Here is a 27,848-nt window from a genome sequence, read left to right as displayed (position 1 = left end):
TAAAATTCACGGCGCACAAATTGAACCTTGATTTTAACACTTTTTAATTATTTTTAAAATGGGAATTTACTTATCACACCCTAATATTAATAAAGATTCTTTAGACATTGACTATGAAAATTATATTTGTGGTTACTCATCGATGCAGGGATGGAGAAGTTCTCAAGAGGTTTATTTAAGCCTTACATTATTTATGACTTATAAATTAGGATGCACATAATATGATACCTGACTATGAAAAGGATGAGTCCTTATTTGCAGTATATGATGGCCACGGAGGTTTAATAATATAATTAATTTTATTTAATAAATTTATTTTAGGCTCTGAGGTAGCCAAATACACAGCTCTACATTTTCCTGAATTTTTACAAAAGTTAAAAAAAGACTATAGTGGTAAATTTTAGAGTATAAATTATACACCTAAATTTTGAAAACAGATTATAAGAATATGGAATGTTTTTTACAAAAAGCATTTTTAATGTTTGATTCTAAATTAAAAAATCCTGACATTGAAAGAGAACTTAAAAAATTAGCAGAACTTTCAGAAGGTGAACTAGGTTATTTTATTTTTATCTCACATATTATATATTATTTATATCAGAATTGGCTAGCAACAAATCTGAAAATGACAACTTAGAAAATATTAATGGTAGTGGTGATATACAGAATCCACAAAATTTAAAACTAAAATTTAAAAAGCTCAATAATGTACCATATGTCATATCTCCAATGATTTCAAAAAAAGTTAAATATATATAAAAAATAAATAGAGAAATATTATATATTAGAAAAATTTTGATATTATTAATAGCAAAACATCATTAGATCACACTAAGGAAACACCCTTAAATGGTGTTGAATATTGTAGTACCCCTATAAAAAATAACCTATATAAAATATCACAAAATCTTAATATAATGTCTGATACAATTAGTCAGGATATTGATACTTCAAAATGTGACCAGCCTGGTCCTTCATCATTATCAAATAATTATTCAATATCTGGTTAGTCTAATTTATGACACATCTATATAATGGTTTAATAGAGTCAGAAATATCACTTGAAAAAGATGAAGCTTTAATTTTGAAAGAAGAAGCAAATATTCCTGTTGAAAATTTGATAGAAAAATATGGAGAAATTATTGTAGAAGGTTTTTAAACATGTGATATATTTTGAAAAATTTAACAATATCTAAATTTATCAGAGACCTGCAGAGATATCATTTGCATGGTCAGGCATGGATTTTTTTTAAAAATTTTTTACTGCCTATCTTGCATTTTAAATTTTCCATCTGGACTTGCTCCAAATTTTCTTTTAAAAAAATTTCTGGCGCAGCCTGGGTATATTTAAAAAATATTTAAATACATCCCTATTCAGTCAAACCTGTCTAATTTAGGCAACTCCCTAATGTGACCAAAATTTATAGCCCCAATCAAATTCTTATTAACTTCTATAAGATAATATCTTGATAAATTTAGTAACTGTCTAAATTGAGCAAAATCTTGCTCCCAGTGGTGCCCAATCAAACAGGGTTGACTGTATATCACATCATTAATATTAATAACTAAATTATTATCAAATCTGTATTAAAGTTAAACCTACAACTACCCCATCATCAAATATTCCTTTCTCACCATTGTTTTCTGACCACACAAGGGCATTGTTAGATTTACCTATAGATAATGTAAACAAAGATGATGGAGAAGAAGATACAAGTGATGATGACTTTCAGGCAACTTTTTATTCTTCTGATGATTCTGCAGTTGACATAAACAAAAAGGATAGGTTATATTCAATTTATTATGTTTTTTTCATGAAAGTGTAAGATGGATTATTTATAAGTTTTTAAGCTTGGAATAATACGCTAATAGATATTCCACTTTTTAAACTAATATACCAGCAATGTCACTGATATTCGTAAATTTGTTTAATCGTTTTTTTCACCATATTTGATATTTTAATTATTTCTTTGTTCAATTATAAGAAATGAAAACTATAAATATTTTGTCAAACTAGTAATTTTCTAAATAAAAGAAAATAACCACAATTCAAAAGGAAAATAAGAAAGAAAAATCTCAAATTCATAATATTTGTTTTATTTCATCAAGAATGCACTGTTGACACTTTACCAATACCAATATGGATCTGATATCAATTTAAAAAAAATATATATATAATTAGGGTAGTGTCCTGCCAATATTAAATATCAAATCGGCCAATATTTATAAAAAATATTAGATTGGCCCAATAATTTTAAAGGGCTCGGTAGTGTTGCGTAATCGGCTAATTTTAGCCGATTAAAAAACGGCTTAGCCGAGATTTTAGGTGGAAAAATCGGCTAAGCCTAATTAGGTAAAGCCTAAAAATTGGCTAAAATAAATTAGTCAAAATTCTGCATCGATGCTTAGCATTAATTATTATTTATTTTAGTAAAATAATTTATTTTATTTATATTTAATATAAATATTTTATTATTATCAACAAATAAACATGATATGATTTAATATTTTTTATTTATATTATTATATTTTGAAAAGAAAATAAATTTCTTTATTTGATGTTTTTTTAATAAAAAAAATAATATGCTGCAATATTGTAAAAATGTAATATTCTTTTTAATATAATTTATTAGTGATTTTCACAATCTTCTTTGTAAATACATCTTTTATTGAGGAATTATATTGTAAATTTTATTAGATAAATAAACAATCTTTTAGGTGAAATTTTTTTAAAATTATCTATTTATTATTAAATGAGGTGGATTTTATGAATATTTTTATGTTATTTTATATGATCTTTTTAAGGATAATATTTTAATGTGACAATTGTCATAATCGTTCTTTTATAAGTTTTTTGAATTTTTTTAAAGAAAGTATGTTAAAATAAGTATTAATAACATGTGTAAATACAAATTTAGTGAAGATGTACCAATGAAAAGTGACAATTGTCATAATCGTTATTTTTAAAGTTTTTTGAATTTTTTTGACGAAAATATGTTAAAATAAGTATTAATAACATGTGTAAATATAAATTTAGTGAAGATGTACTAATGAAAAGTGACAATTGTCATAATCGTTATTTTTAAAGTTTTTTGAATTTTTTTGACGAAAATATGTTAAAATAAGTATTAATAACATGTGTAAATATAAATTTAGTGAAGATGTACCAATGAAAAGTGACAATTGTCATAATCGTTATTTTTAAAGTTTTTTGAATTTTTTTGACGAAAATATGTTAAAATAAGTATTAATAACATGTGTAAATATAAATTTAGTGAAGATGTACCAATGAAAAGTGACAATTGTCATAATCGTTAATTTTATAGTTTTTTGAATTTTTTTGACGAAAATTTGTTAAAATAAGTATTAATAACATGTATAAATATAAATTTAGTGAAGATGTACCATAGAAAAGTGACAATTGTCATAATCGTTATTTTTAAAGTTTTTTGAATTTTTTTGACGAAAATATGTTAAAATAAGTATTAATAACATGTGTATATAAATTTAGTGAAGATGTACCAATAGAAAAGTGACAATTGTCATAATCGCTATTTTTAAAGTTTTTTGAATTTTTTTGACGAAAATATGTTAAAATAAGTATTAATAACATGTGTAAATATAAATTTAGTGAAGATATACCAATGAAAAGTGACAATTGTCATAATCGTTAATTTTATAGTTTTTTGAATTTTTTTGACGAAAATTTGTTAAAATAAGTATTAATAACATGTATAAATATAAATTTAGTGAAGATGTACCATAGAAAAGTGACAATTGTCATAATCGTTATTTTTAAAGTTTTTTGAATTTTTTTGACGAAAATATGTTAAAATAAGTATTAATAACATGTGTATATAAATTTAGTGAAGATGTACCAATGAAAAGTGACAATTGTCATAATCGCTATTTTTAAAGTTTTTTGAATTTTTTTGACGAAAATATGTTAAAATAAGTATTAATAACATGTGTAAATATAAATTTAGTGAAGATGTACCAATGAAAAGTGACAATTGTCATAATCGCTATTTTTAAAAATTTTTGAATTTTTTTGACGAAAATATGTTAAAATAAGTATTAATAACGTGTGCAGGCGCGTACGCAACGGGGGGGGCAGGAGGACAAATCCCCCCCAAAGCCAAAAAATGCAGATGCCGGATTATATTTTTCAAAAATATTATTGTTAATATTAATTTATATTTGTTAATATTTATTCTTATCTCTTATATACATATATATATATATTTTATTTATCACATTCATATACTAAGTTATTTTATCAATCAATTTTGATTTCAAGTTTTCCTTGGCGTAATTTACCTATTATTTTCAAATTTTAGTGGCGTAATATTTATCTAAATTTCTAATAAAATAATAATTATCTCTGAAACTCCTTGTCCAACAGGGAGAAAAAAATTGCAAGCTTGTCCAACGAGATCGAGTCTCCGCCACAGTAACAGCTATTTTGGAGTTAGAAGAGCTGATTATTAATGCTATTACTGAAATATCACAATGGCTTGAAAGAAATATTTCCTCAGAAGCAAGAAAATTATTGGATTCAATACTTATTCCAAATTTTTTTTCTCATTAGAATGTATTATTTAATTATACAACTATTTTATGTAATACTTTTAAAAACATAACATTGACTTGATTAAGAAGATGAGAATAGCGGAGAGCATTTTATTAGAACTCAAGGAAATAGAGCTAGTGTTGTTGAAGAATTTCATATTTTATATGTTATTGTTGAGTCAAAAGCAGAGCTATACGTGTTAAATATTTGTCCCCCTCGACTTGCAGCAAGCAAGCTCATCATCAAAACATTAATATAGGATCAGTAGAAGAGTATTATAAAACAAATGTCCCCTCTCCCAACCTTTTTCATATGGTGATAGAAAAAAAATATAAATATTTGTTATATTTTTATCATGAAGATGTTAAAATATCTTATGATGCCTTATTAGCTGAATAACTATGATTAAAAGATTAACTATGGTTGATACACAAAAAATGCTATGGATGCTTTTTATTTCAAACACATTTTAGATTATACTCCCAATTATTAAAATGGTTATATATATATTAGCAGCTCTTTAGTAAACTAATGAGAGAACATTCACTTTTTTAAGAAGAATAACAGAGCCTTGCAGAGGTACTATTTGCAGGACCAGGCCCAGATTTTATTTTAAAATTTTTTCCTGCCCGGGTTTTCTTTAAAAAAATTTTCAGGCCCGACCCGGCTGGCTTAGCCCGAATTTTTTAAAATAAATTATATTTATTTTTGATATTTATAGCTAATAATGGCGATTTCAAATATTTGGTTTTAAAATATACAACTCGGCTCGGATATTTTTTCTTAAAAAATTTTCAGGCCCAGCCCGGGTGTTTTTAAAAAAAAAATTACGAGCCCGGTTAGGGTATATTTAAAAAAATTAAAATACGGTCCGGCTCAGGGGCCGGGCCTGCAAGTCTGTAAAAAACATACCTATGAAATACAACATCTGAAAGTAGATTGAATGATTTGGATCTTTTGAATATTCATAGACATCTAACGCCAAGCAAGGATTGATAATTGAAAAATTAGCTCAAAACATACAAAATACAATTATTCCTAAGAAACTTTTTGTGTATTAATTTATATTTACAACATTTAAATTTTTTATACTTTATATATTTTAAAAGCTCAAAAAATTCAAATTTCAATTTTGGGTCATTTAGGTGATTCATATCGTGGGTTATATTCACTTTATATTTTATGATTCACATTTAAATGCCGGTTTATATATATAATTTTTTTAATTCACATTAGTTTAAAATTGTGTATTAGAAAAGTTATTAATCCTAATAAATTTATGCTTAGTATTTTTAATTAAAAATATTATTTCTTAAAAAAATTTATTATCCCCCCCCCAGACCAAATTACTTCGTACGCGCCTGAACATGTGTAAATATAAATTTAGTGAAGATGTACCAATGAAAAGTGACATTTGTCATAAACGTTATTTTTAAAGTTTTTTGAATTTTTTTGAAGAAAATATGTTAAAATAAATATTAAAAACATGTTTAAATAAAAATTTAGTGAAGATGTACTATAGAAAAGTGATAATTGTCATAATCGTTATTTTTAAAGTTTTTTGACGAAAATATGTTAAAATAAGTATTAATAACATGTCTAAATATAAATTTAGTGAAGATGTACCATATGAAAAGTGACAATTGTCATAATCGCTATTTTTAAAGTTTTTTGAATTTTTTTGACGAAAATATGTTAAAATAAGTATTAATAACATGTGTAAATATAAATTTAGTGAAGATGTACCATAGAAAAGTGACAATTGTCATAAACGTTATTTTTAAAGTTTTTTGAATTTTTTTGACGATAAATATGTTAAAATAAGTATTAATAACATGTGTAAATATAAATTTAGTGAAGATGTACCAATGAAAAGTGACAATTGTCATAATCGCTATTTTTAAAATTTTTGAATTTTTTTGACGATAAATATGTTAAAATAAGTATTAATAACGTGTTTAAATATAAATTTAGTGAAGATGTACCAATGAAAAGTGACAATTGTCATAATCGCTATTTTTGAATTTTTTTGACGAAAATATGTTAAAATAAGTATTAATAACGTGTGTAAATATAAATTTAGTGAAGATGTACCAATGAAAAGTGACATTTGTCATAAACGTTATTTTTAAAGTTTTTTGAATTTTTTTGAAGAAAATATGTTAAAATAAATATTAAAAACATGTTTAAATAAAAATCTAGTGAAGATGTACCATAGAAAAGTGATAATTGTCATAATCGTTATTTTTAAAGTTTTTTGAATTTTTTTGACGAAAATATGTTAAAATAAGTATTTAACATGTCTAAATATAAATTTAGTGAAGATGTACCAATGAAAAGTGACAATTGTCATAATCGTTATTTTTAAAGTTTTTTGAATTTTATTGACAAAGATATTTTAATATAAGTATTGATAACATGTTTAAATATAAATTTAGTGAAGATGTACTCTAGATAAGCGACAATTGTCATAATCGTTATTTTCAAAGTTTTTTGATTTTTTGTGACGAAAATAGTTAACTTGCATCGATATTGATTTTAAAATAGAAAAAAAAGTTTACCCAAATTTTAAACAAGATTGTCTAGTGAAAATTGGTAAAAAAATAATAATTTCTAACTTATGATTAGATATTATGATATAAATTTGCATATTAATTTCTGACCCGATGAACGGATGTAATAAAATGCCAATTTGCTCCTGTTTTTGGAGAAGAATCTATTATTACCATATGTTTCATTTAATTTTACAATCTATATTTTTACCCATTTACATCAAAGAAATTTTAAAAATAACGATTATGACAATTGTCACTTTTCTATAGTACATCTTCACTAAATTTTTATTTAAAAATGTTATTATTACTCATTTTAACATATTTTCGTCAACAAAAATCAAAAAACTTTAAAAATAATGATTATGACAATTGTCGCTTATCTAGAGTACATCTTAATTAAATTTTTATTTAAACATGTTATCAATACTTATTTTAAAATATTTTCTTCAAAAATATTCAAAAAACCTTAAGAATAACTATTATGACAATTGTCACTTTTCATTGGTACATCTTCACTAAATTTATATTTACACATGTTATTAATACTTATTTTAACATATTTTCGTCAAAAAAATTCAAAAAACTTTAAAAATAACATTATGACAATGTCAATTTTCTATGGTACATCTTCACTAAATTTTATTTAAACATGTTATCAATACTTATTTTAACATATTTTCTTCAAAAAAATTCAAAAAACTTATAAATTAACGATTATGACAATTGTCACTTTTCTATAGTACATCTTTACTAAATTGTTATTTAATGTTTTTAATACTTATTTTAACATATTTTCGTCAAAAAAATTCAAAAAACTTTGAAAATAACAATTATGACAATTGTCACTTTTTATTGGTACATCTTCACTAAATTTATATTTACACATGTAATTAATACTTATTTTAACATATTTTCGTCAAAAAACTTTAAAAATAACGATTATGACAATTGTCACTTTTCATTGGTACATCTTCACTAAATTTATATTTACACATGTTATTAATACTTATTTTAACATATTTTCGTCAAAAAACTTTAAAAATAACGATTATGACAATTGTCACTTTTCATTGTCTTCACTAAATTTATATTTACACATGTTATTAATACTTATTTTAACATATTTTCGTCAAGTCAAGAAACTTTAAAAATAACCATTATGACAATGTCAATTTTCTATGGTACATCTTCACTAAATTTTATTTAAAAATGTTATCAATACTTTAACATATTTACTTCAAAAAACTTATAAAATAACGATTATGACAATTGTCACTTTTCTATGGTACATCTTCACTAAATTTTTATTTAAAAATGTTTTTAATACTTATTTTAACAAATTTTCGTCAAAAAACTTTAAAAATAACAATTATGACAATTGTCACTTTTCATTGGTATATCTTCACTAAATTTATATTTACACATGTTATTAATACTTATTTTAACATATTTTCGTCAAAAAACTTTAAAAATAACGATTTTGACAATTGTCACTTTTCATTGGTACATCTTCACTAAATTTATATTTACACATGTTATTAATACTTATTTTAACATATTTTCGTCAAAAAATTCAAAAAACTTATAAAATAACGATTATGACAATTGTCACTTTTCTATGGTACATCTTCACCAAATTTTTATTTAAACAACTTATTAATACTTATTTTAACATATTTTCTTCAAAAACTTATAAAATAACGATTATGACAATTGTCAATTTTCTATGGTACATCTTCACTAAATTTTTATTTAAACATGTTATTAATACTTATTTTAACATATTTTCTTCAAAAAATTCAAAAACTTATAAAATAACGATTATGACAATTGTCACTTTTCTATGGTACATCTTCACTAAATTTTTATTTAAACAACTTATTAATACTTATTTTAACATATTTTCTTCAAAAACTTATAAAATAACGATTATGACAATTGTCAATTTTCTATGGTACATCTTCACTAAATTTTTATTTAAACATGTTATCAATACTTATTTTAACATATTTTCTTCAAAAAATTCAAAAAACTTATAAAATAACGATTATGACAATTGTCACTTTTCTATGGTACATCTTCACCAAATTTTTATTTAAACAACTTATTAATACTTATTTTAACATATTTTCTTCAAAAAACTTATAAAATAACGATTATGACAATTGTCAATTTTCTATGGTACATCTTCACTAAATTTTTATTTAAACATGTTATTAATACTTATTTTAACATATTGTCGTCAAAAAAATTCAAAAAACTTTAAAAATAACGATTATGACAATTGTCACTTTTCATTGGTACATCTTCACTAAATTTATATTTACACATGTTATTAATACTTATTTTAACCTATTTTCTTCAAAAAAATTCAAAAAACTTATAAAATAACGATTATGACAATTGTCACATTAAAATATTATCCTTAAAAAGATCATATAAAATCATCAAAAAAGTTTCATAAAATCCACCTCATTTAATAAAAAATAGATAATTTTAAAAAAATGATAAAAAATTATAAAAGATTTCACCTAAATGATTGTTTATTTATCTAATAAAATTTACAATATAATTCCTCAATAAAAGATGTATTTATAAAGAAGATTGTGAAAATCACTAATAAATTATATTAAAAAGAATATTATATTTTTACAATATAGCAGCATATTATTTTTTTTATTAAAATAACATCAAATAAAAAAATTTATTTTCATTTCAAAATATAATAATATAAATAAAAAATATTAAATCATATCATGTTTATTTGTTGATAATAATAAAATATTTACATTAAATATAAATAAAATAAATTATTTTACTAAAATAAATAAATAATAATTAATACTAAGCATCGATGCAGAATTTTGACTAATTTAATTTTAGCAGATTTATATAGGCTTAGCCGATTTTTAGGCTTAGCCTAGCCTTATTAGGCTTAGGCGTAGTTTTTAGCCGATTACGCAACACTAGGGCTCGGTATCAGATCAGCACTGATATTAAACTTTTGAAATAAGGCCTATATTTTTAAAAATTTAACCAATACAGATTATATATATTTTTTGTAATCATTTATTTTTAACTAATTTCCCTTTCTTGTAATAAATCCATAAAAAGTGTGAAGGTGCCACATATAGAATACAAATGCTTAATGTTATTTTTCTACATTTTTTAATGATAGAAGGTGTAAAATATATTAATAATCGAATATAAAAGAAACTAAATTTTTGTGCATTTTTATTTGTCTATTTATTTAATTGTTTTTATTAAGAAAGAACTAGTAAATAAAAATCATCTGAATTTAAATTTCATTAAATAACAAAGAAATAGATATATATTTTATCTTTGACCAATCCTTTTAATTATTGAAGGGTTAATGATCAAAGGTTTCCAACTTTGGCAAATCTTTCACATAAGTATTTGGTACCTCCTGCAACATATGTTACATCAGAATCTTCAGCACAGTTAGTGATTACAGATAGGAGAAGCTTATCACATAAATTTGAGGCTCTTTTCTTTATAAAGAACAATATCCAATATTATATCATTAATTATTTTATATTTAGATTATTTATTAATTGATATTTGTTTTTATTTTTTATTCAAATCAGAGACCTGCAAGCCAAGTTTTTTAAATATATTTGGGCTGGTCTCAAGCCTAAAAGATTTTTTGAAAAAATACCCAGGCTGGGCCATATATCTTAGCTATTATTAGCTATAAAATTAAGAATAAATGTAATATATTTTAAAAAAATTATGGGTCGGGTTGAAAAATACATATTGGGCCAAAAAAAATCGAGGCAGTACTGTGCAAATGGTATCTGCAGATCTCTTATTCATATAAAGATACATAGATTAATATTAGTGTTGTTAAAGATACTTTTGAAACATAACTAGTTACATTTTTACATATGTAACACTAGTTATTAGTTACCGTTATTTTTTAAAAGTAACTAGTTACATTTTTACATATGTAACTAGTTATTAGTTACCTTTATTTTTAAAAGTAACTAGTTACATTATAAGTTACTTTATACATCATTCATATAACGCATTTATTTACTGAACGAATTTATTTAATATAAAAAAATTATTATATACAAATTATAATCATTTGTTTTAAAAAAATATACAAGTAAACCGAAAAAAATATCAAATAATAGAATATTTATATTATTGAATAAAAATATCTTGAAATGTTTATTTGCTTTTAACAACAATTGGATTTCAAAATTTTTATCTAAAAGATGCTCTCGTTTCTCTCCAAAGATGAGCTTCCCTAGACTGAATAAACGCTCTACAGGAGCACTTAATGTAATAACAACATTATATTTAGTAAAGAGTATTTTTAAATTTGGAAAATCGTCATATAAAGATAATGTGCTGTTATTGGATTTAATAAAATTTTCAATAAATTCATCATTATCAATAATATTTTGACGCTTAAAATCAAAAAATCCAACTACATTTAATGATGTCTGTTGTGAACATGAGCCATTTGTGTTAGATTCACCGTGAGGTATTAAAGTATTTATTAAATTTAAAATTTCCATTTTTTTGATCTATTCTTTTCTTGCCTTATCCAAGGCCAATCAGTTTTAAATAGTGGATGAAGAATAGCAGCAATTATGTTATCATTATCATAAAGATCATGAAACCTATAACATTTTATTATTAATTTGTTACCTTTTTTTAATACTAGCTAATATAGTATCTTTTAAAGGTTGACAATATTTTAATTCTTGAACACCTTCCATTCCAGACAGATAAGTATCTGTATTATTGTTGGGGTATAATAACCTAGATACATATATTTTTCACCTTCTAGTATATTAATAGCTTTAGCTATTGGTTGCATAATCTAATTTTTTTAATTGTAAATTATTTATTAGACATTAATTTAAATTTACACCTACACAATTCTAATTCATCACATAATTAATCGAAATCCAAAGGCATTTCATTTATAAGTGATAATATTTTAGATAAAGATTTATAAAAAGAACCCCATCTTGTTACAATGGGATATGGCAGCTGAGACATATTTGTTTTGTGTATTCCACAAACGTTGACATTTAGGTATAGCAACCTTATACACTTTCCTATAATCCTCATTGTTTAAAAGTATTTTATTGGCATCTTGTGTTGCCACTAAGTTTTATGTGTGTCAGGAACATCTTCGATGCCTGGGAAGGTAGTCGAAGTCATTTATATTATAATTGGTTAGCCCTTAGGAAAACATTATAGCTTCTATTGAAATGTATTCAAATCTGAATCATTATCTTCCTTTATTTAGATTTATGCATACATATTTTTAAAAGTAACTAGTTACTTTGGGCAGTTACATTGGTAGAAATATAACTAGTTACAATTTTTAAAATATAACTAGTTATAGTTATTTTTTAGCAAAAATGTAACTAGTTACCTTAACAACACTAATTAATATATATAAATTAAATTTAAAATTTTGATTAAATGTCTGATTCTGTATAAGAGTGCCCTTTTTTATATTTCATATTATTAATTGATCAGACCAATGACATATATAATATCTAGACTGATTATTCATTCATTAAAACGCATTTTTAAGTGTCGTTAAAAGCAAATCAGCTGGACCCGCCATTTTGGTAACACATATCTATATTAATTATTCTCATGTTAAATACTACTATTAAATTGATAATTTGCTTCCTTATTATCTCGATGATCCGGTAATTCTTTAATAAAGTTTGCATCAGATATAGGAATAAATTAGGCTCTCTTTTAAAATTTTAATAAAGATTAGTGTAACCAAGATGACGTCTCCAGCTGATTTGCATTGTTGTACACTTTTAATGAATGAGTCGTCAGTCTAGGTATTATATATGTCATTGGATCAGACGGATGAATCACACAGATACAGAATATAATATGAATTCTGATCCTGACTTGCCATATGATAGATGACATTCAAATTATTCAAAAGGAATAAATAGGAACCTGTATAAATATCTAGGCCATGCGAAAATATTTTGGATTTCGCAATGAGAAGGCTGGTAGTAGATGCTTAGTGTTAAATGTAGTGTTGTTAAACGACTCGTTTTGAGCCGATTTTTTAAAACAGCTAACTCAATACTTCACCTAGAAAAATATTACGCAAGCCTGAAGATTTTGCTTATAGAAGGAATAAAGTTCCATACATATATTATCGAAATCTCAAGGCTTAGGCTATATTTTTCTGGCTAAAATATTGAGTTCGCCGTTTTTAAAAATCGGCTCAAAACGAGTCGTTTAACAACACTAGTTAAATGTCTCGAAAATTAACTTTTGGCAGAACTACAAATTTTAAAGGTATCAGAAAAGATAAATTAGATTCACAGATTACTAAATATATAATAAATGGAAATCATCCATATCAAACCTGTGATGATATGAGCTTATCAATCTCCGCAACTAATGTGGATAGGTAGACAAATCTTATCTGCAAGAATATCAAAATATATTTCTCAAACGAAAGATATTTTATGTGAAAGTTTATTAGAACCCATTTTTATTTTCACAACACCTGTCTGCTGGACTTCATTTAATTGGTAAATTTATAAAAATTATTTCTATTTTATTATATTATATAAATAATAATTGATGTGACAAATTTGGAGAGACGTTCAGCTTCTTTAGCCTGTATAAGACATCAGGTTAGGCACACATATGATGTGCTTAACAAAGCAGTAACTGCTTTTTTTAAAGGGAATCACATCCAAAATAAAAATGTTTGCACAATAACAGATAACAACAAATTTTTCAAAGGCATTTTGGTATGCCTAACCTATTTACTTTATTTGTATTTTTTAGAATTTTTAGCTTAAAAATTACATATGTTATTTCTTTCTCGTCAGTATAAATAATTAACGGATTTAAAAAAATGCAAATATAAAATCTATTAAAATAGTGAAACATCAACCTCCAGTTCTGAGGAAGAGCCCATAGAGGAAGACACAACCCAGGAAGTCGAATCAAAGACATCTATTAGATGTCAACAGCGAAAAGAAGGAGAGATAGAAACCAAAGTTGTAGAATGTAAAGACGTTAAAAAGGTTTGCAAATTATCACGAGAGGAATCCATTTTAAAACCTCGGGGTACCAAGAGAAAGAAAGTAAAGGAGGCCAAGAATGTAGAAAAAATTCTCAAACATGACGACAATACTACTGATATACTAGATGCTCATCCAAATGAAAATGGGGATTTAATTGACCAAGTGGATAATATCAAATCTGAAATAAAGTCGGAAATAACTGAAAATTTGGAGGTTTTTTTTATATTATTTATTTTGTTTTTTTTTCAGTTTTTAATTTAAATATATTATTTATTTTTTTTCTCTTTGTTAAAAACGTTAATCACATTAAACGGTAATTTATATGACTCCTAGAATTACTGATTCTTCCATTGTGCAACCCCATTTTTTAAAGTCGTTTTATAATATAAATCAAATAGTTTTAATATCATCGAGGTCGTTGGGTACGTTATTCCACCTTGACCAAAAAACAGTGATTTTTGTATATTAATTTTTTTAAATAATGATATTATTATTATATTGTAAAACTAGTTGTTAGCAACAAAATTTTTAAAGATTTGGCTCAAATCATCCAGAGATTGGACCTTTAAAGCTCTCTAACGCCATGAAGAATTAAATAACTCATTAAATACTTATGTTTAGCGTAATAAATTATTTTACATTTTTCAACCCTATTTTTTTAGGAACTTAGCTAATCGCGCGCTACTTAAAAAAATAGCTGTAGAGTAGCAAGCTTTTATTTTAGCTACTTTAAAATTACAATTTATTATTTCAAAAAAAAATGCTTTATAAATCTAATTTATCAAGTTATTTAAAATGCCGCCAATAGAGATAGACATGGAAGTTAATTTCGAGACAGATGATAACCACATAATTTCATTAAAAAAATGATATTATGGAATTACCCAAATTTGCAGAATATTTTGAATTTAATAAGAAAATTAATATAGGATTTAATATTGGGTGCATAAAATAGCGAAGAGCAATATCGTTCAAATCAAGCAACCTCAACATAAGAAAATATATAAATATATTATCCATAATTTTAATAAAATTTATCATTTACTAAGTGTCCTGCTACAGAAGTGAATGGTAATATTTTTGGATAATTTCCAAGAATTGAAAGTCTTTAATATTTGATCTATCCTCTTACATCTACACAACAGTAGATTATCTCGACTCATGAAGGTAATATAAAGTATTTATGTTCTGATCTTTTTTATTGGAAATCGCAGGTAAATTAGATATTGATAACGTTGATTAATCTAATATAAAAGCTTAGAAAATTAAATACCACATTGCCCTCAAATTTAGAAAATTAAATACCACATTGCCCTCAAATGCTACAGCAATTATTTAGTAAGGCGAAGCTTATACTTTCTGATCCCCCCTCTAGATGGAAGTAATATAACGATGATTTCTTTATTAATATGCAATAAAATAAAGTGAATATTTATTTATAAAGTAGCATAAAAAATAGCCCTAGCAAAAGTGCACTACTTTTTTGCCAAATAGTGTTAGCGGTAGCGCTCTACATTATTAGCATTTAACAACACTGCGCCCCTTTTGAAAATATCTTAACATAAATTACGAAATCCTTACTATCATTTTATTTCTGGCAAAATCAAAAAATAGATTGTTGGCTTAATTTCAATTTAATAAATGGACAACGATATATTTCCTTCCTTCATTATGCATAGTCCTTATCATTTTAGCAATCACTCTTTTCTCTATCTGCAACTACCCTAACCATTTCTTGGTATTAGAAAAAGAGACGATTAGTAATTATTCAAAAATGATGGTGTAGATTCTCAAATAGCTATAAGACTATTTATAAGTTATCGTCTCTAAAATCATCATAATATTTATTTTAAATCAATTTAAACTTAATAAAAGTTAAAATAAGTGTGTTCTCCATAAAAATAAGTAAATATCTAATCTTAAAGTTTCATCATCCCAAATGTCAAACTTCTCAAAGAAGTAATTTTTTTTTATTTTTTACCATCATTTTTTATATTTTTATAATGTTTGATTAAACAAAAATGGTGCTCTAACTGGATTTTGAGCCCATTTTTCTAGTTCAATTTCAACTAGAGCCTTATAACCTTCTTACATTTAAATTTACAATATTATTAGCCATTCATACCAAATTTTCATTTAATATAAAATTAGTATTAATACTGAGGAAAGCGCCTAGATTTCATTACTAATGAATATCCATTTTAATTATCACACAACTTTTATTAATAAATTAATATTTAATCCTTCTAGATGACACATGATATTGACTCAAAATGTTTTTGGAATTTAGATGTTAATATTTAAATATTAGTAATAATCATTTTTTTCAATAATTTTTTATTAAAGTTATTTAAGTTTATGGTGCTTACTTATTCCTCAGATCATTGATATTATGATTAACAGAAAATCTTATTTTTTTGTTTTGAATAAAATAAATAAATAAACCAAAAGCGATTATATTTAAACATTATTTATATCTTCCAATATGAAAAAACAGAATAAAACAAAAATCTCTGAAACTCAAGAGCATTCTTCAAAAAATGTGACGGAAAAGCTAAACGACTATGAACAAGAACTTGATGAAGATGACGAGGATGAAGATGCTGGCGAGGAGGAAGATGATGACATGATAGGGGATGATGAAGAAGCATCAGAGGAAAGACGGAATTTATTGTCTAATTTCATGGAAAATTCTAATCAAAAGGTTATTTTTTTTAAAAATTTACATTATTATTAAATAGCCATGTTTATTCGATTGGCCAGTCATCTCAAGTGATTGGAAATTTTCCCAGTCTAGCCTTTTTTTAATTTTTAGAACATTAACTAGAAGACGTTCTAATGCAAATAGTCATCTAAAAGTAAATGTTAGTTAATTTTTCAATCTCTTTCATCTAAGATTTAGTTCCATAAATGGTAAATGTTTGTTATTAAAACTTGTGGTTAATAACTTTTCGTATTTCATTATATAAGCAGCATTACCTGATGTAATGTTGCTTCTTTGACTATCTAAATTTTCAGCTAACTTGTTTATAAAATTTGGGATAGAGCTCTGGGCTGGGTTCTGTCTGAAAAAATTAATATTTGCTGGGCAGAACAAAAAAATTATTGGGCTAGATTATTGATGAATTTTGATGTTTGATAGAAATAATAATCCATAAAGTGGAGTGTTTAATTGAACCATTCCCTAATATCATATATAGTTATTTAGTTTGGTGTTCAACTACATATATTTTGGGTTAGGCCTTGTATTTAAAAAATACTAAACCAGGCTGGGCAACCATAGTAAAAAATTGGAACAGGCCAAGCTAGGTAAAAATGCCAGGCAAAAAATAAACTTTATCTGGGTCGGGTCTAAAAAATTTTAATATATGCAGACCTTTAATTTGAGACATCTTCTCTGTAATGAGGGGATAGTGGATTGAGATCTTGACGGAAATGTGCTGTTGTTTGTTTTATAGTCAAAACAATCGGTATCTTTATTTTATATATAGTGTTTTATAATTATGTAATTTAACTTTTAATATTATGCAATTATATTGGCCTCCATAATATAATAATATGTAGGAAAGTTATAATAATATAATATTTAAATAACATAACCTTTAAAATATATAAGATATTAAAATATAACACATCTTCTTTCCCACCAAGTTAAGATCGTCTATCAATCTTTTTGTTTGCTTTTGTTCCCTCGTTGGATATCGTATCGGGGTTGAATTCCTTCTTGACTTGGTTCCATTGTTTCTACTGTTTTATAATCTCCTAACTTTATAATGTCATTTGGTTGTAGTTGTTCGGTGTGTTTACGTACGATTTTACCTTTTTCTTCTACGTTATAAGAGATTTAGCTTGTTGGCTTATTATCTTTCCTTCATGCCATCCTTTTTCAATTGGGTTTTTTATCCAAACTAAATCCTTTTCTCCAAAATATTTATGTACGCCTTTGTCTAACTGGTCAGGTTTCACTACAGAAGTTTCTAATTTTTCAGTAATTGAAGGTTTGACCCTGTCTAATAATGTATTTAATCTTCTCCCCATAAATAGCTTTGCTGATATTCGCTCCATTGAGGAATGTTCGGAATTCTCTACGTAAATAATACTTCACTTAGGCATTTTTCTCCATCATTCGGTTGTTCTCTATTTGCGAAATACCGATTTTTGATAGTTTGTATTCATCTTTCTACTAGGCCTATTCAAAAATAATTCGATTCGAATCTAATCGAATAATTAAGAATACGAATAATAAATTATTTGTTTTATCTGAATACGAATAATCATTTATTCGATTCTAATAAAACGAATTATTCGTATTATTTAATAAATTTTTTAATAAATCTAACATTTGTCATTTCTACTTGTTGACCTGCCAATCTGACAGGTGATGTGTTTGTGTTTATAAAAATTCAAAAATTTCTAGTGAAAATTTAAATTTTTATTTGCTACATTTTTTGAATCTCACGAAAAGTTTATTTTTTGAATCTCATAATAAATTATATTAAAAATTATATGAACCAGAGGTATATAAAAATATATTACATCTCTACAATAATTATTGTTAGCTAGCCTAATTATGTTAGAGGAGAATGCTTCTGTTGAAATTATGCTTGATGTTGAAGATGAGAAAATTTCCTCACAAAAGAGAGCAATCATATGGGATCAATATCAAATCCTTAAAGACGGTGAAAAGGCTGCTTGCAATCATTGCATGAGTATTATAAAATGTAAAGGCAAAACAACATCTCCTCTTATTAATCATTATAATAGGTTTCATTCTTTAGTAAAAAAAATAATAAAATTGACATTTTTTTAAAGTCTGCACCAAATTCTTCAAATAAAAATTAATTTTAAGGATAATTTATTAAAATTATTGATAATTAATAATATACCTTTTAAAATTATTAATTCAAATGATTATTTATAAGTGATTTTGATTGTTCTGTAAAATCAATATGCTCCAATACTCTTAAATTGTACATGTATAATATATTTGCAGAAAAAGAACAGTTGGTAAAGGAAAAATATATAAAAATAAAAGTCAGATTAATTTTTCATCTGACATTTGGACTAGCATAGCAACACAGGTTCCTTTTTAGGGCTAACAGCCCATTTTATTGATGATAATTTAAAATAAATAACATAATTTTGGATGTCAGTCCAATAAATGAAACACATTCAGGTGAAAATATATTTAAAGCCTTTATTAAAATTTATAATTTAGATAATAAAATTTTTTATATAACTGCAACTTATAATAAAACATATGATTTAAAATGATCAATTTTGAAACCTGGGTTAGACCTCAATCAATTTTTTATTGATCCGAAATCGGAAAATATAATTTCTGCAGGCCTCTGAAAAGTATTTATATCATCTAACGATACGATAAATTCGAGTTAGTTTGGTAATCATAACTAGGTTTCCAAAACGAACTGAATGAGATTATCACATATTCAAAAATTTAAAATCTAATAATTTATTTTTTATTCATAATAAATTATTTTCTGTTCACGAAAATCGAATAATTGACTTTAAATTTTTTTGTTTCTCGCTATTCTTAGATTTTGATAATTCGAACGCTCTACTTATTTCAGAAACTTTTTAAAGAATATTTAAAAAAATTTTAAACTATCCTAAAATTAGATTGCAAATCTTATATTGCTCATAATTTCAGCTCGTTTATTTGTTATGACAGAACATCGAGGCTTCATAAATCTAAAATATCGTTTGTTTTAAGATGTTAATTACGTTATATTACCTCTCTAATAATCTATTTTAACTAATCCTTTTTTTCTGGCAATTAGTTATACTCTTCTCAATCTATTTGATATCGCGATTAATAATATTTATTTAAATTAAAAGTTAATAAAAATAATGATTTTATTTTTGATTTATATTTATACAAGCCTGGCTATGATTCCGGATGTACAGCAGTAGTTGCTCTTCTTAAGAAAAATGATTTATACGTAGCTAATATAGGAGATTCAAGATGTGTTATAAGCTGTGAAGGGAAGGCTCATGAGATGTCCCTAGATCATAAACCAGAGGATGATGTAACTAACATTATAATTATATCTGAATTAAATTATGTTGTTTTATGATTAAATAATGTTGCCACGTTAAATTCCGTATTTTTATATAGTAATTATTAAAAATACTTAAATAATTCTCATATCAAATTAACGTTTTAATATAAAAAATATTTATATAGCTAGAGCGTAAACGAATAGAAAACGCAGGAGGAGTTGTTACGGAAGATGGGAGGGTAAATGAAGGTCTTAATCTATCAAGGGCTTTTGGTAGAATATAAAATCTTTTATTAACTTTTTTGTCATCTTAAAATTTTTAAATAATCAATTTTTGTTTTGTATTTAAATTTTTTTTAAGGTGATCACAACTACAAAGGTGAAAAGGAATTGACCGACAAAGAACAAATGATCACAGCTTTTCCCGATGTTAAACACGTTAAAATTACGAACAAACATGATTTCATAGTATTAGCCTGTGACGGAATATGGTATATTATTATCTCATGAATTAATCATATACCATTCATGCCATTGTGTGGAACAGTTCCAGAATGGGATTTCGTCAAACCTAAAAATCGTAAAATGTTGTATAAAATCTCTTAAAAAATTTGTTATTTTCCAATAAAAATTTTTAATCTTAGCATTCTACTCTCCAAAAAACACACTTTAAGGAATTTACCCCATTTTTTCCCATACAATACGGCACCAATAATTGTCCTAGTGGGATATACATAATATGAACTACTCTGGTCTTAGATTTGCCTCATTGGAATCCTAATAGTGTAGTATTGAAAATTTCACAAATATGTTTTTTTTTCGTTAACTTGTTTCTTTATTTGATGGCCATACTTTTATTTTCTTATTTAAAAAAGCTTATTTTATGTTTTCAATAAAGTTTTATTAAATTTTTTGATGTTTGGACACAGTTTGAAGAGGAAAGTTGCAAAATCAGTTTAATGGTATACAGAAGTTCTTATGAAGTTGGTCCAAACTGGAAATACTTTGGTTTCACTGAGCTGAAGGTAGAATAAAATAAGGGAAAATGGGAGATATAGGCTAATGATACTAGAGAGAAATTGGGTAAGATGATTTGAAGTAGGGATATACCGTTATTTTATTATTAGAATAAATTTGCTCCAGCATTCCTTTTTTTAAACTGTTGATCATTAATAGTTTTCCGATGAATAATGACGGATAAAAAGTTTAATGCTAAATTTATCAATTTTTTTCATGTACAAATCAAAATATAATTAAGAACATAGCCTAAACTTTTATATTCATTTTTCTACATATTGATGTTTGCAATTTTATTTTTTAGCTGAAATATTTGTATTTATTAAAAGAAATTTTATACTAATTAATTTTAAAATATATTTAATTGATTCTGATTTTATAATATGTTTGTATGATTATATATATAAATCAACAAACATATTTTATATCATAAATTTTTAAGCTGACATCATAAGTGTACTATATTAGCTAATTAATATTTAATAGTGTATTTTAAATTACTTACTTGGATATGGTAAGTGAAATGATATAGTGTTAAATATATATTAAGTACAAAACGATATTGGTACATCTCTAGTTTTAAGATTTTGAATGAAAGGTGAACAAATATATTAAAACCTATAAAATGATAGCTTAATTAAATCACATAGTCACCTCAAATTAAAACATATAAATGTTTACAGCTAGTTTAACTTATAAATTGTTAATATTTTTTAAAAAAAATTCCATAATTCTTTTTTTAAAATATAGAAATGATAGATTAGTTTATTAGAGATCTGCAAAGTTAGGCCCGGCCTGAACGGGTTTCGGGCTTGGGCCTAATTCTGTTTAAAATAATCGGGCCGGGCCTAAAATTTTAAAAAAAATTTGGTTCGGGCTGGGTTGGACCTTGGAAATTTTATTAAATATATCTAAATTTATCAATTTTATATTGAATTTTTTATGTAAAATAAAAAATTTTGATTTAATTTATTAAAACTCGCTATATAACATATGCCTTTTATTTTAAGTAATTATAAAAATTAATTTCTATATTTAAATAAATTCGGGCCTGGCCGGGCAGATAAATTTTTAAATTTTGGGCCGGCAAAACTTTTTTAAAAAATATTTCTTGCCAGGCTGGGCTTGAAAAATTAGGCCCGATGCAGATCACTAACGTTTTTTATAAAATTATTCATGTAAAAATATTGTTCCAAATAATACTTAAATTAGGAACTCGATGTCTAGTCAAGAAGTTGTTGATTTTATCGATGAACGAAAGGATAAATATATTAATAACCCATCCAAGATCTGCGAAGAAGTATATTTTCAATAGCTATATTTTTTTGTATAATATAATTTAATAAAACTTACTCTTAGATATATTCTCGATTTTGAGTTATATTATTTAGTAAAAAATGATATTATTCTAACCTAATAAATAGGCTAGTTATTTTTAATTTTTATAATAGTTAGTCATAACACTATTTGTTCATTACAAATCAATTCTAATATTTATCAAAATTATAATCTTAAAAATAACTAAATTAAAAAAATATACAAAATATAACATAATTATAAAGTATAAAAGGATAAATTATACAATAGTTAATTGTATTTCCAAAAAGAAATCAGTTATCAAATTTTTTGACTAATATTAAAAAAATTCCCTGGCTTTCGTTTGTAATGTATTATTTTATTATTAATAAAAATTTAAATATGATTAGCAAAAATGACCATTTTTTGAAGGTATCACTTTCAGATTGTTGAATAATTTTTGGTTTTATAACTCCATGCCATCGATTGATTTAGAAGGTCATTTTAATCAATCCCTTACATTTTATCAATACATTCTTCATCTAGAACATAAATACCAGTCGAATCTATGAGCAGAGACTGTTTTAATTGTTTATACTGCCAGGAAAAACCAATGTCACATTGTAATAATCCGCTTTAACAGTCATGCCTTAACTGCCGCCCCCATTCTCAACCATCGAGAGATTTGGGATTTTGGAAATAATTCACTATCCACTAATAAAAATAGTCAAATAGAAATTTTTTTAATCCTTTGACCATTTTTCGCGCATCTCTTTTATAAGCCCCAATGCTAAGTGTGATATCTGCATTTACGTTTTATTTTTGTTGATAATATGGGCCAATACCAAAAACTCTTGTAAAGGTTAATTTAGGCAATACACAAAAAATTTACATTTTCCAAATTTATCTTAAAAATTGTTGACCTTTTTGTTTTTTATTTAATAAGAGTTGCCTGCCTCATAATTCCGTGTTTTTTCAGACCGATATTTAATTTTTTAAAAAAAATTATTTTGTCGTTTTCTTTTAAAAAATTAAAATTTTATTATATTTTCCGTTTGAATAGTAATTTTTTCTCACCTTGAGCAAAGTGGGAAAGGTTAAAGCTGAGAAACATAAATTATAAGATATCTGGAACCAGAAATCAAATCGTAAAAAAGTTTTAAACAAAACTTTATTAGAGGGTTTATGACAAAAATAACTTATCATTTTCATTATTAAAATCATATGCACACTATATTTGCCTTTATAATTTATTTAGTTATTTGATAATTGTTTGGCTCCAAATACCGGAGGAGATGGGACCGGGTGCGATAATATGACCTGTGTTATAGTGCTTTTGAAGAAAGAGTATTTTACCGAATAATATTTCTTGTAATTCTAAATTAATTAATTATCAATGCCTAATTATCTTATTATATTTTGTTGAAATTTTACATAGATAATGAACTGTTGTAGAATCAAATTTACTTTTATAACATTGACTATACCAGTTTGTACATAATTTTTATTTAATGTTTTTTTGTAAGATGTATAAATAAATTACATTATTTTTTTAAAAATTGATTTTAATTATGAACCTTTTTACTATAAGTAGGTTACATATTAGATCTCACTAGGGTTAAAAAATTTTTCCTTTTTTATACAATATTAATATTTTATTGCAAATTTTTTATCTTCACAATCATTTAAATAGATTCCTTCATTGAAATATAAATTAGTTGTATTGAATTTTGTGAACAGGATGGTAAGGTCGGTGCATGCTCATGATGCTGTTAGAAATAAAATATCAGCATTTTCTGCTCGTGCATTTATTCTTACATAGTTTTTTATATTATGATCCTTTAGTATGTTGCTACTTGAAAACGAAAATTGTTTTGAGCAAAATTTACATTCATATATTTAATATTTTTCTTTTTTTCCAGCAATAAATAATGAACTGATATATTTTGTGTTAAAAAAAATGATAAAGATTTAGATACGGGTGACGTATTTAAATTTCTTAAAAACATTGAAATATCGGAGGATATCAATAAAAAAATAGATTCAATTGTAATTGAATTTAAAGAGAAAATTTCTGAGGTTTTAAGTAAAAAGCCAGAAGAAATTTTGAAAAATAATAAAACAGATAATACTTTGAGACTAAGTGCTGAGGAATCTATAATTTTAAGTGAAATTAGAGAAATGAGAGAAAATATGAAAAATTTATCCAGAGATGTTTCCAACTTAAAAATCAAAAATAATAATGTTATTGAAAGTTGTGAATTTTGTGGAAAAAAAGGACATATAAGTAAAAATTGTTATTCAAGAGACCGAAAAACTAATGAAAATGTGACTGCAAAACCAAGTGAAAAAAATGACATAGTGTGTCATAGATGTGGTTTTGTAGGACATATTAAACGAAATTGCATGGTTAAAGAAGCAAATTTTAAAAGTGGTTTTCCGCAAAGAACTTCGGTAGTGATTAATCCGGTGGTTAGAAGTATACAAAATCCGTCGATTAAAAATGTGGATAAAATTGAAAATAACAATACAGATCATGACAGAATGTGTTTCCGATGTGAAGAAATGGGACACATTGCTATCAATTGTATTCAAAGTGTGAGTGGATTACAGTGACTATATGATTTGAAAGAGAATCATATTAAAATAGATAAATTAATTTTAGAGAGTATTAAAATTTGTGATATATATAATTTTATTAAAAATTTTGTGGATATATATATTAAAATAGATAATCATCATGGGAATGAGGATTATACATTGAAATTTAACTCGAATAAAAAGAGTTGTAATGTTGGGAATTTTTATTGTCATTTTGATGAAATAAAGAATTTTAAATTAGACAGTAATCTGAATAAAAAGGATTATTGTAATCAAATGAGTGATATATATCCAGGGGAAATTTTAAATAAAACCATAAATGAAATTCAGAGACTTTTAAATTCTGAGATGAATTTAGGTATGAATATCAATTATATTGACAATGAGATTAAAATAAATGTCATTCAGCCCATTCAAATGCCTAAAAATTTAATAACTGAGGGAGCAAAGGAACAGAGTTCATGTCCTCATATTAATTTAAAATTTGGTGGACAAATGGTTGAAATGTTATTTGATACCGGGGCAAGTATTTCAATAATGTCTAGTGAAAATTTTTATAAATATTGGCCGAATGGTATTGTTGAAAGACAAAATATGTGTATAAAACAATTTGATGGATCTGAAATCAAAGTTTTGGGTAGAACTCAGTGGGATGTTATTTTCCATGATATTCCTATAATTTTAGAATTATGGATAGTGAATAAAAATGTTGAAACAATTATGGGTTGGGATTGGATTACCAAATTGGGACCTCGAAATAATTATTGGGATTTATTTATCATTGATAGTGAATTGGCTAAAGAAAATGCCGAAAGAAAAATAATGGCTAATGAAGTCAGAGAAAAACTTAAAGAAAGAGAAATGAATAAATTAATGAGTGAAATGAAAGAATCTATAGTTAATAATAATATTTGTGAATATCATGCGAAACCCATGATGTATTCAAATCCATCTGAAATCAATAGTGAAATTGATAATGATAAAAAAATTAATAATGAATTTAATAGAGTTAAAAATGCTATACCTATTTTAGTTGAAAAATATGGTATAATTTTTGAAGACACATTGGGATGTCTAAATGATTATCAAGTAGATTTGAAATTAAAAGAGGGATTTTCACCTATTTTCTTAGGGTGTCGAAGAGTTCCTTTTGAGTGGAAAAAGGAAATCAATGAAGAATTAGATAAATGGGTTAATGATGGTATTATTATTCCTGTGGAATATAGTGAATGGGCTACTCCATTAGTACCTGTTAAAAAATCGAATGGAAAACTTAGATTATGTGCAGATTTTCGAGTAACATTTAACAAATGGGTTGTGGAAGTGAAATATCCATTACCTCGAATTGAAGAAATTTTGGCAAATTTAAAGGGAGCCAAATATTTTTCAAAAGTTGACTTTTCATCAGCATATTTACAATTGCCTTTGAAAGAAGAAATTCATAAATTGTTGACAATAACAACGCCTAAAGGATTATTTGCATTTTGTAGATTACCTTTTGGATTAAGTGTATCTGCACCGATTTTTCAGAGAACAATGGCATCAGTTTTCCAGGGTTTGGAAGGCGTATTTTATTATATGGATGATGTGTTGATAACTGGAGTGACGCCAGAACAACATAATCAACGTCTTGAAGAGGTTTTCAAGAGAATTCAAGATAAAGGTTTAAAAGCTAGTAAAGAGAAAAGCATTCTTGGTGTCACCGAAATAGTGTATTTGGGTCAAAAAATTAATGGAATTGAAGTGAAGCCGCTTGATAAAAATTTAAAAAATATTTTAAACATAAATCAGCCTAGTAATAAAGCTGAAGTGCAGTCTTTTATGGGCATGATAAATTATTATCATAGATTTGTGGATAATTTTGCAAAAATTGCAGCTCCACTATATGACTTATTAAAAAAAGGTGTTAATTTTGAATTGAAAATTGAACAAAGAAATGCTTTTGAAAATTTAAATAGAAAAATTGGTGAGGAACCAATTTTAGTGTGTTTTAACAATTATTTGGAGATAATTCTTGCAGTTGATGCATCCAATAAAGGTGTAGGAGGGGCCTTATTACATGTCATTGATGGTTTAGAGAGACCAATTATTTTTTTTTCGAGAATATCTCATGAAGTTGAAACGAGGTACTCTGTTATAGAACAGGAGGCCTTAGCGATTATTTTTGGGTTGACCAAATGTCGCGAATATTTGATCGGTAAAAGATTTGTGATTTATACCGATCATAAACCATTAATTCATTTGTTTAAGAAAGATAACAAGGAATTAATGATGTCCCCAAGATTACAACGGTGGTTGTTACTTGTGGGAAGTTTTAATGTTGAAATAAAATATAGGCGAGGAAGAGAAAATCATTTGCCTGATATATTATCAAGATTAGGAGCAGGTTGTGCTACTCCTGAAATAATTGATAATATGATTATAGATAGAGAAGATGCTTTAGTGAGAACTTTATCATATATGTTAAAAGGAGGTCCTACAACGTGGGAAGATCTCAGATCTTATACTTTAAAAGATAAAGTATTAAAACAAATAAAATTATTTTTAACGGGAAGAAAACCATGGAAAAATAATTATAAAGTTTATCAAAGATTTGAAAAACAATTATCTGTGGTGGATGATTGTTTAATGAGAGGAAATAGGGCAGTAATTCCTTTGAAATTACGTGCTAAAATAATTAATTTGTTACATGCAGGACACCAGGGTCAAGTTA

General features: G+C 25.2%; 2 protein-coding genes across 4 annotated transcripts; both read left to right on the top strand.

Moving 5' to 3' along the window:
• Positions 1-24,008, top strand: LOC135927773 (protein phosphatase ppm-1.G-like). Of its 3 annotated transcripts, none has more exons than XM_065463948.1 (15): positions 1-169; positions 210-279; positions 322-390; positions 438-557; positions 602-744; positions 789-1,005; positions 1,047-1,151; positions 1,594-1,786; positions 14,054-14,411; positions 16,696-16,902; positions 20,102-20,248; positions 20,407-20,494; positions 20,583-20,712; positions 22,451-22,538; positions 23,793-24,008. In XM_065463948.1, exons 1-15 carry the CDS (start codon positions 59-61, stop codon positions 23,895-23,897), a joined length of 2,151 nt encoding a protein of 716 aa, XP_065320020.1. In that variant the 5' UTR covers positions 1-58; the 3' UTR covers positions 23,898-24,008. The 3 variants fall into 3 exon arrangements, with proteins under 3 accessions (XP_065320020.1, XP_065320021.1, XP_065320019.1); XM_065463949.1 differs by having other exon boundaries at positions 322-393; positions 438-548; XM_065463947.1 differs by having other exon boundaries at positions 322-393.
• A 707-nt stretch (positions 24,009-24,715) lies between these two features.
• Positions 24,716-25,150, top strand: LOC135928634 (DNA-binding protein HEXBP-like). Its single transcript, XM_065465089.1, has one exon. The coding sequence runs from the start codon at positions 24,716-24,718 to the stop codon at positions 25,148-25,150; it is 435 nt and encodes a 144-aa protein (XP_065321161.1).
• The last annotated feature ends 2,698 nt before the right edge of the window (positions 25,151-27,848 follow it).

Source organism: Gordionus sp. m RMFG-2023, chromosome 4 (assembly GCF_954871325.1).
Source record: "Gordionus sp. m RMFG-2023 chromosome 4, tfGorSpeb1-WG-v2, whole genome shotgun sequence".
NCBI classification, from domain to species: Eukaryota; Metazoa; Nematomorpha; class Gordioida; order Chordodea; family Parachordodidae; genus Gordionus; species Gordionus sp. m RMFG-2023.
This window is presented reverse-complemented; position numbering and strand designations above follow the sequence as displayed.

Bases quoted from the DNA above. Each gene is read 5' to 3' on its own strand.
- LOC135927773 (XM_065463947.1), top strand. From the start codon at position 59: ATGGGAATTTACTTATCACACCCTAATATTAATAAAGATTCTTTAGAC. The intron at 394-437 runs GTAAATTTTAGA...TTTTGAAAACAG, and splicing joins GTTAAAAAAAGACTATAGTG to ATTATAAGAATATGGAATGT. The intron at 1,787-14,053 runs GTTATATTCAAT...CTATTAAAATAG, and splicing joins GACATAAACAAAAAGGATAG to TGAAACATCAACCTCCAGTT.
- LOC135928634 (XM_065465089.1), top strand. From the start codon at position 24,716: ATGAGAGAAAATATGAAAAATTTATCCAGAGATGTTTCCAACTTAAAA.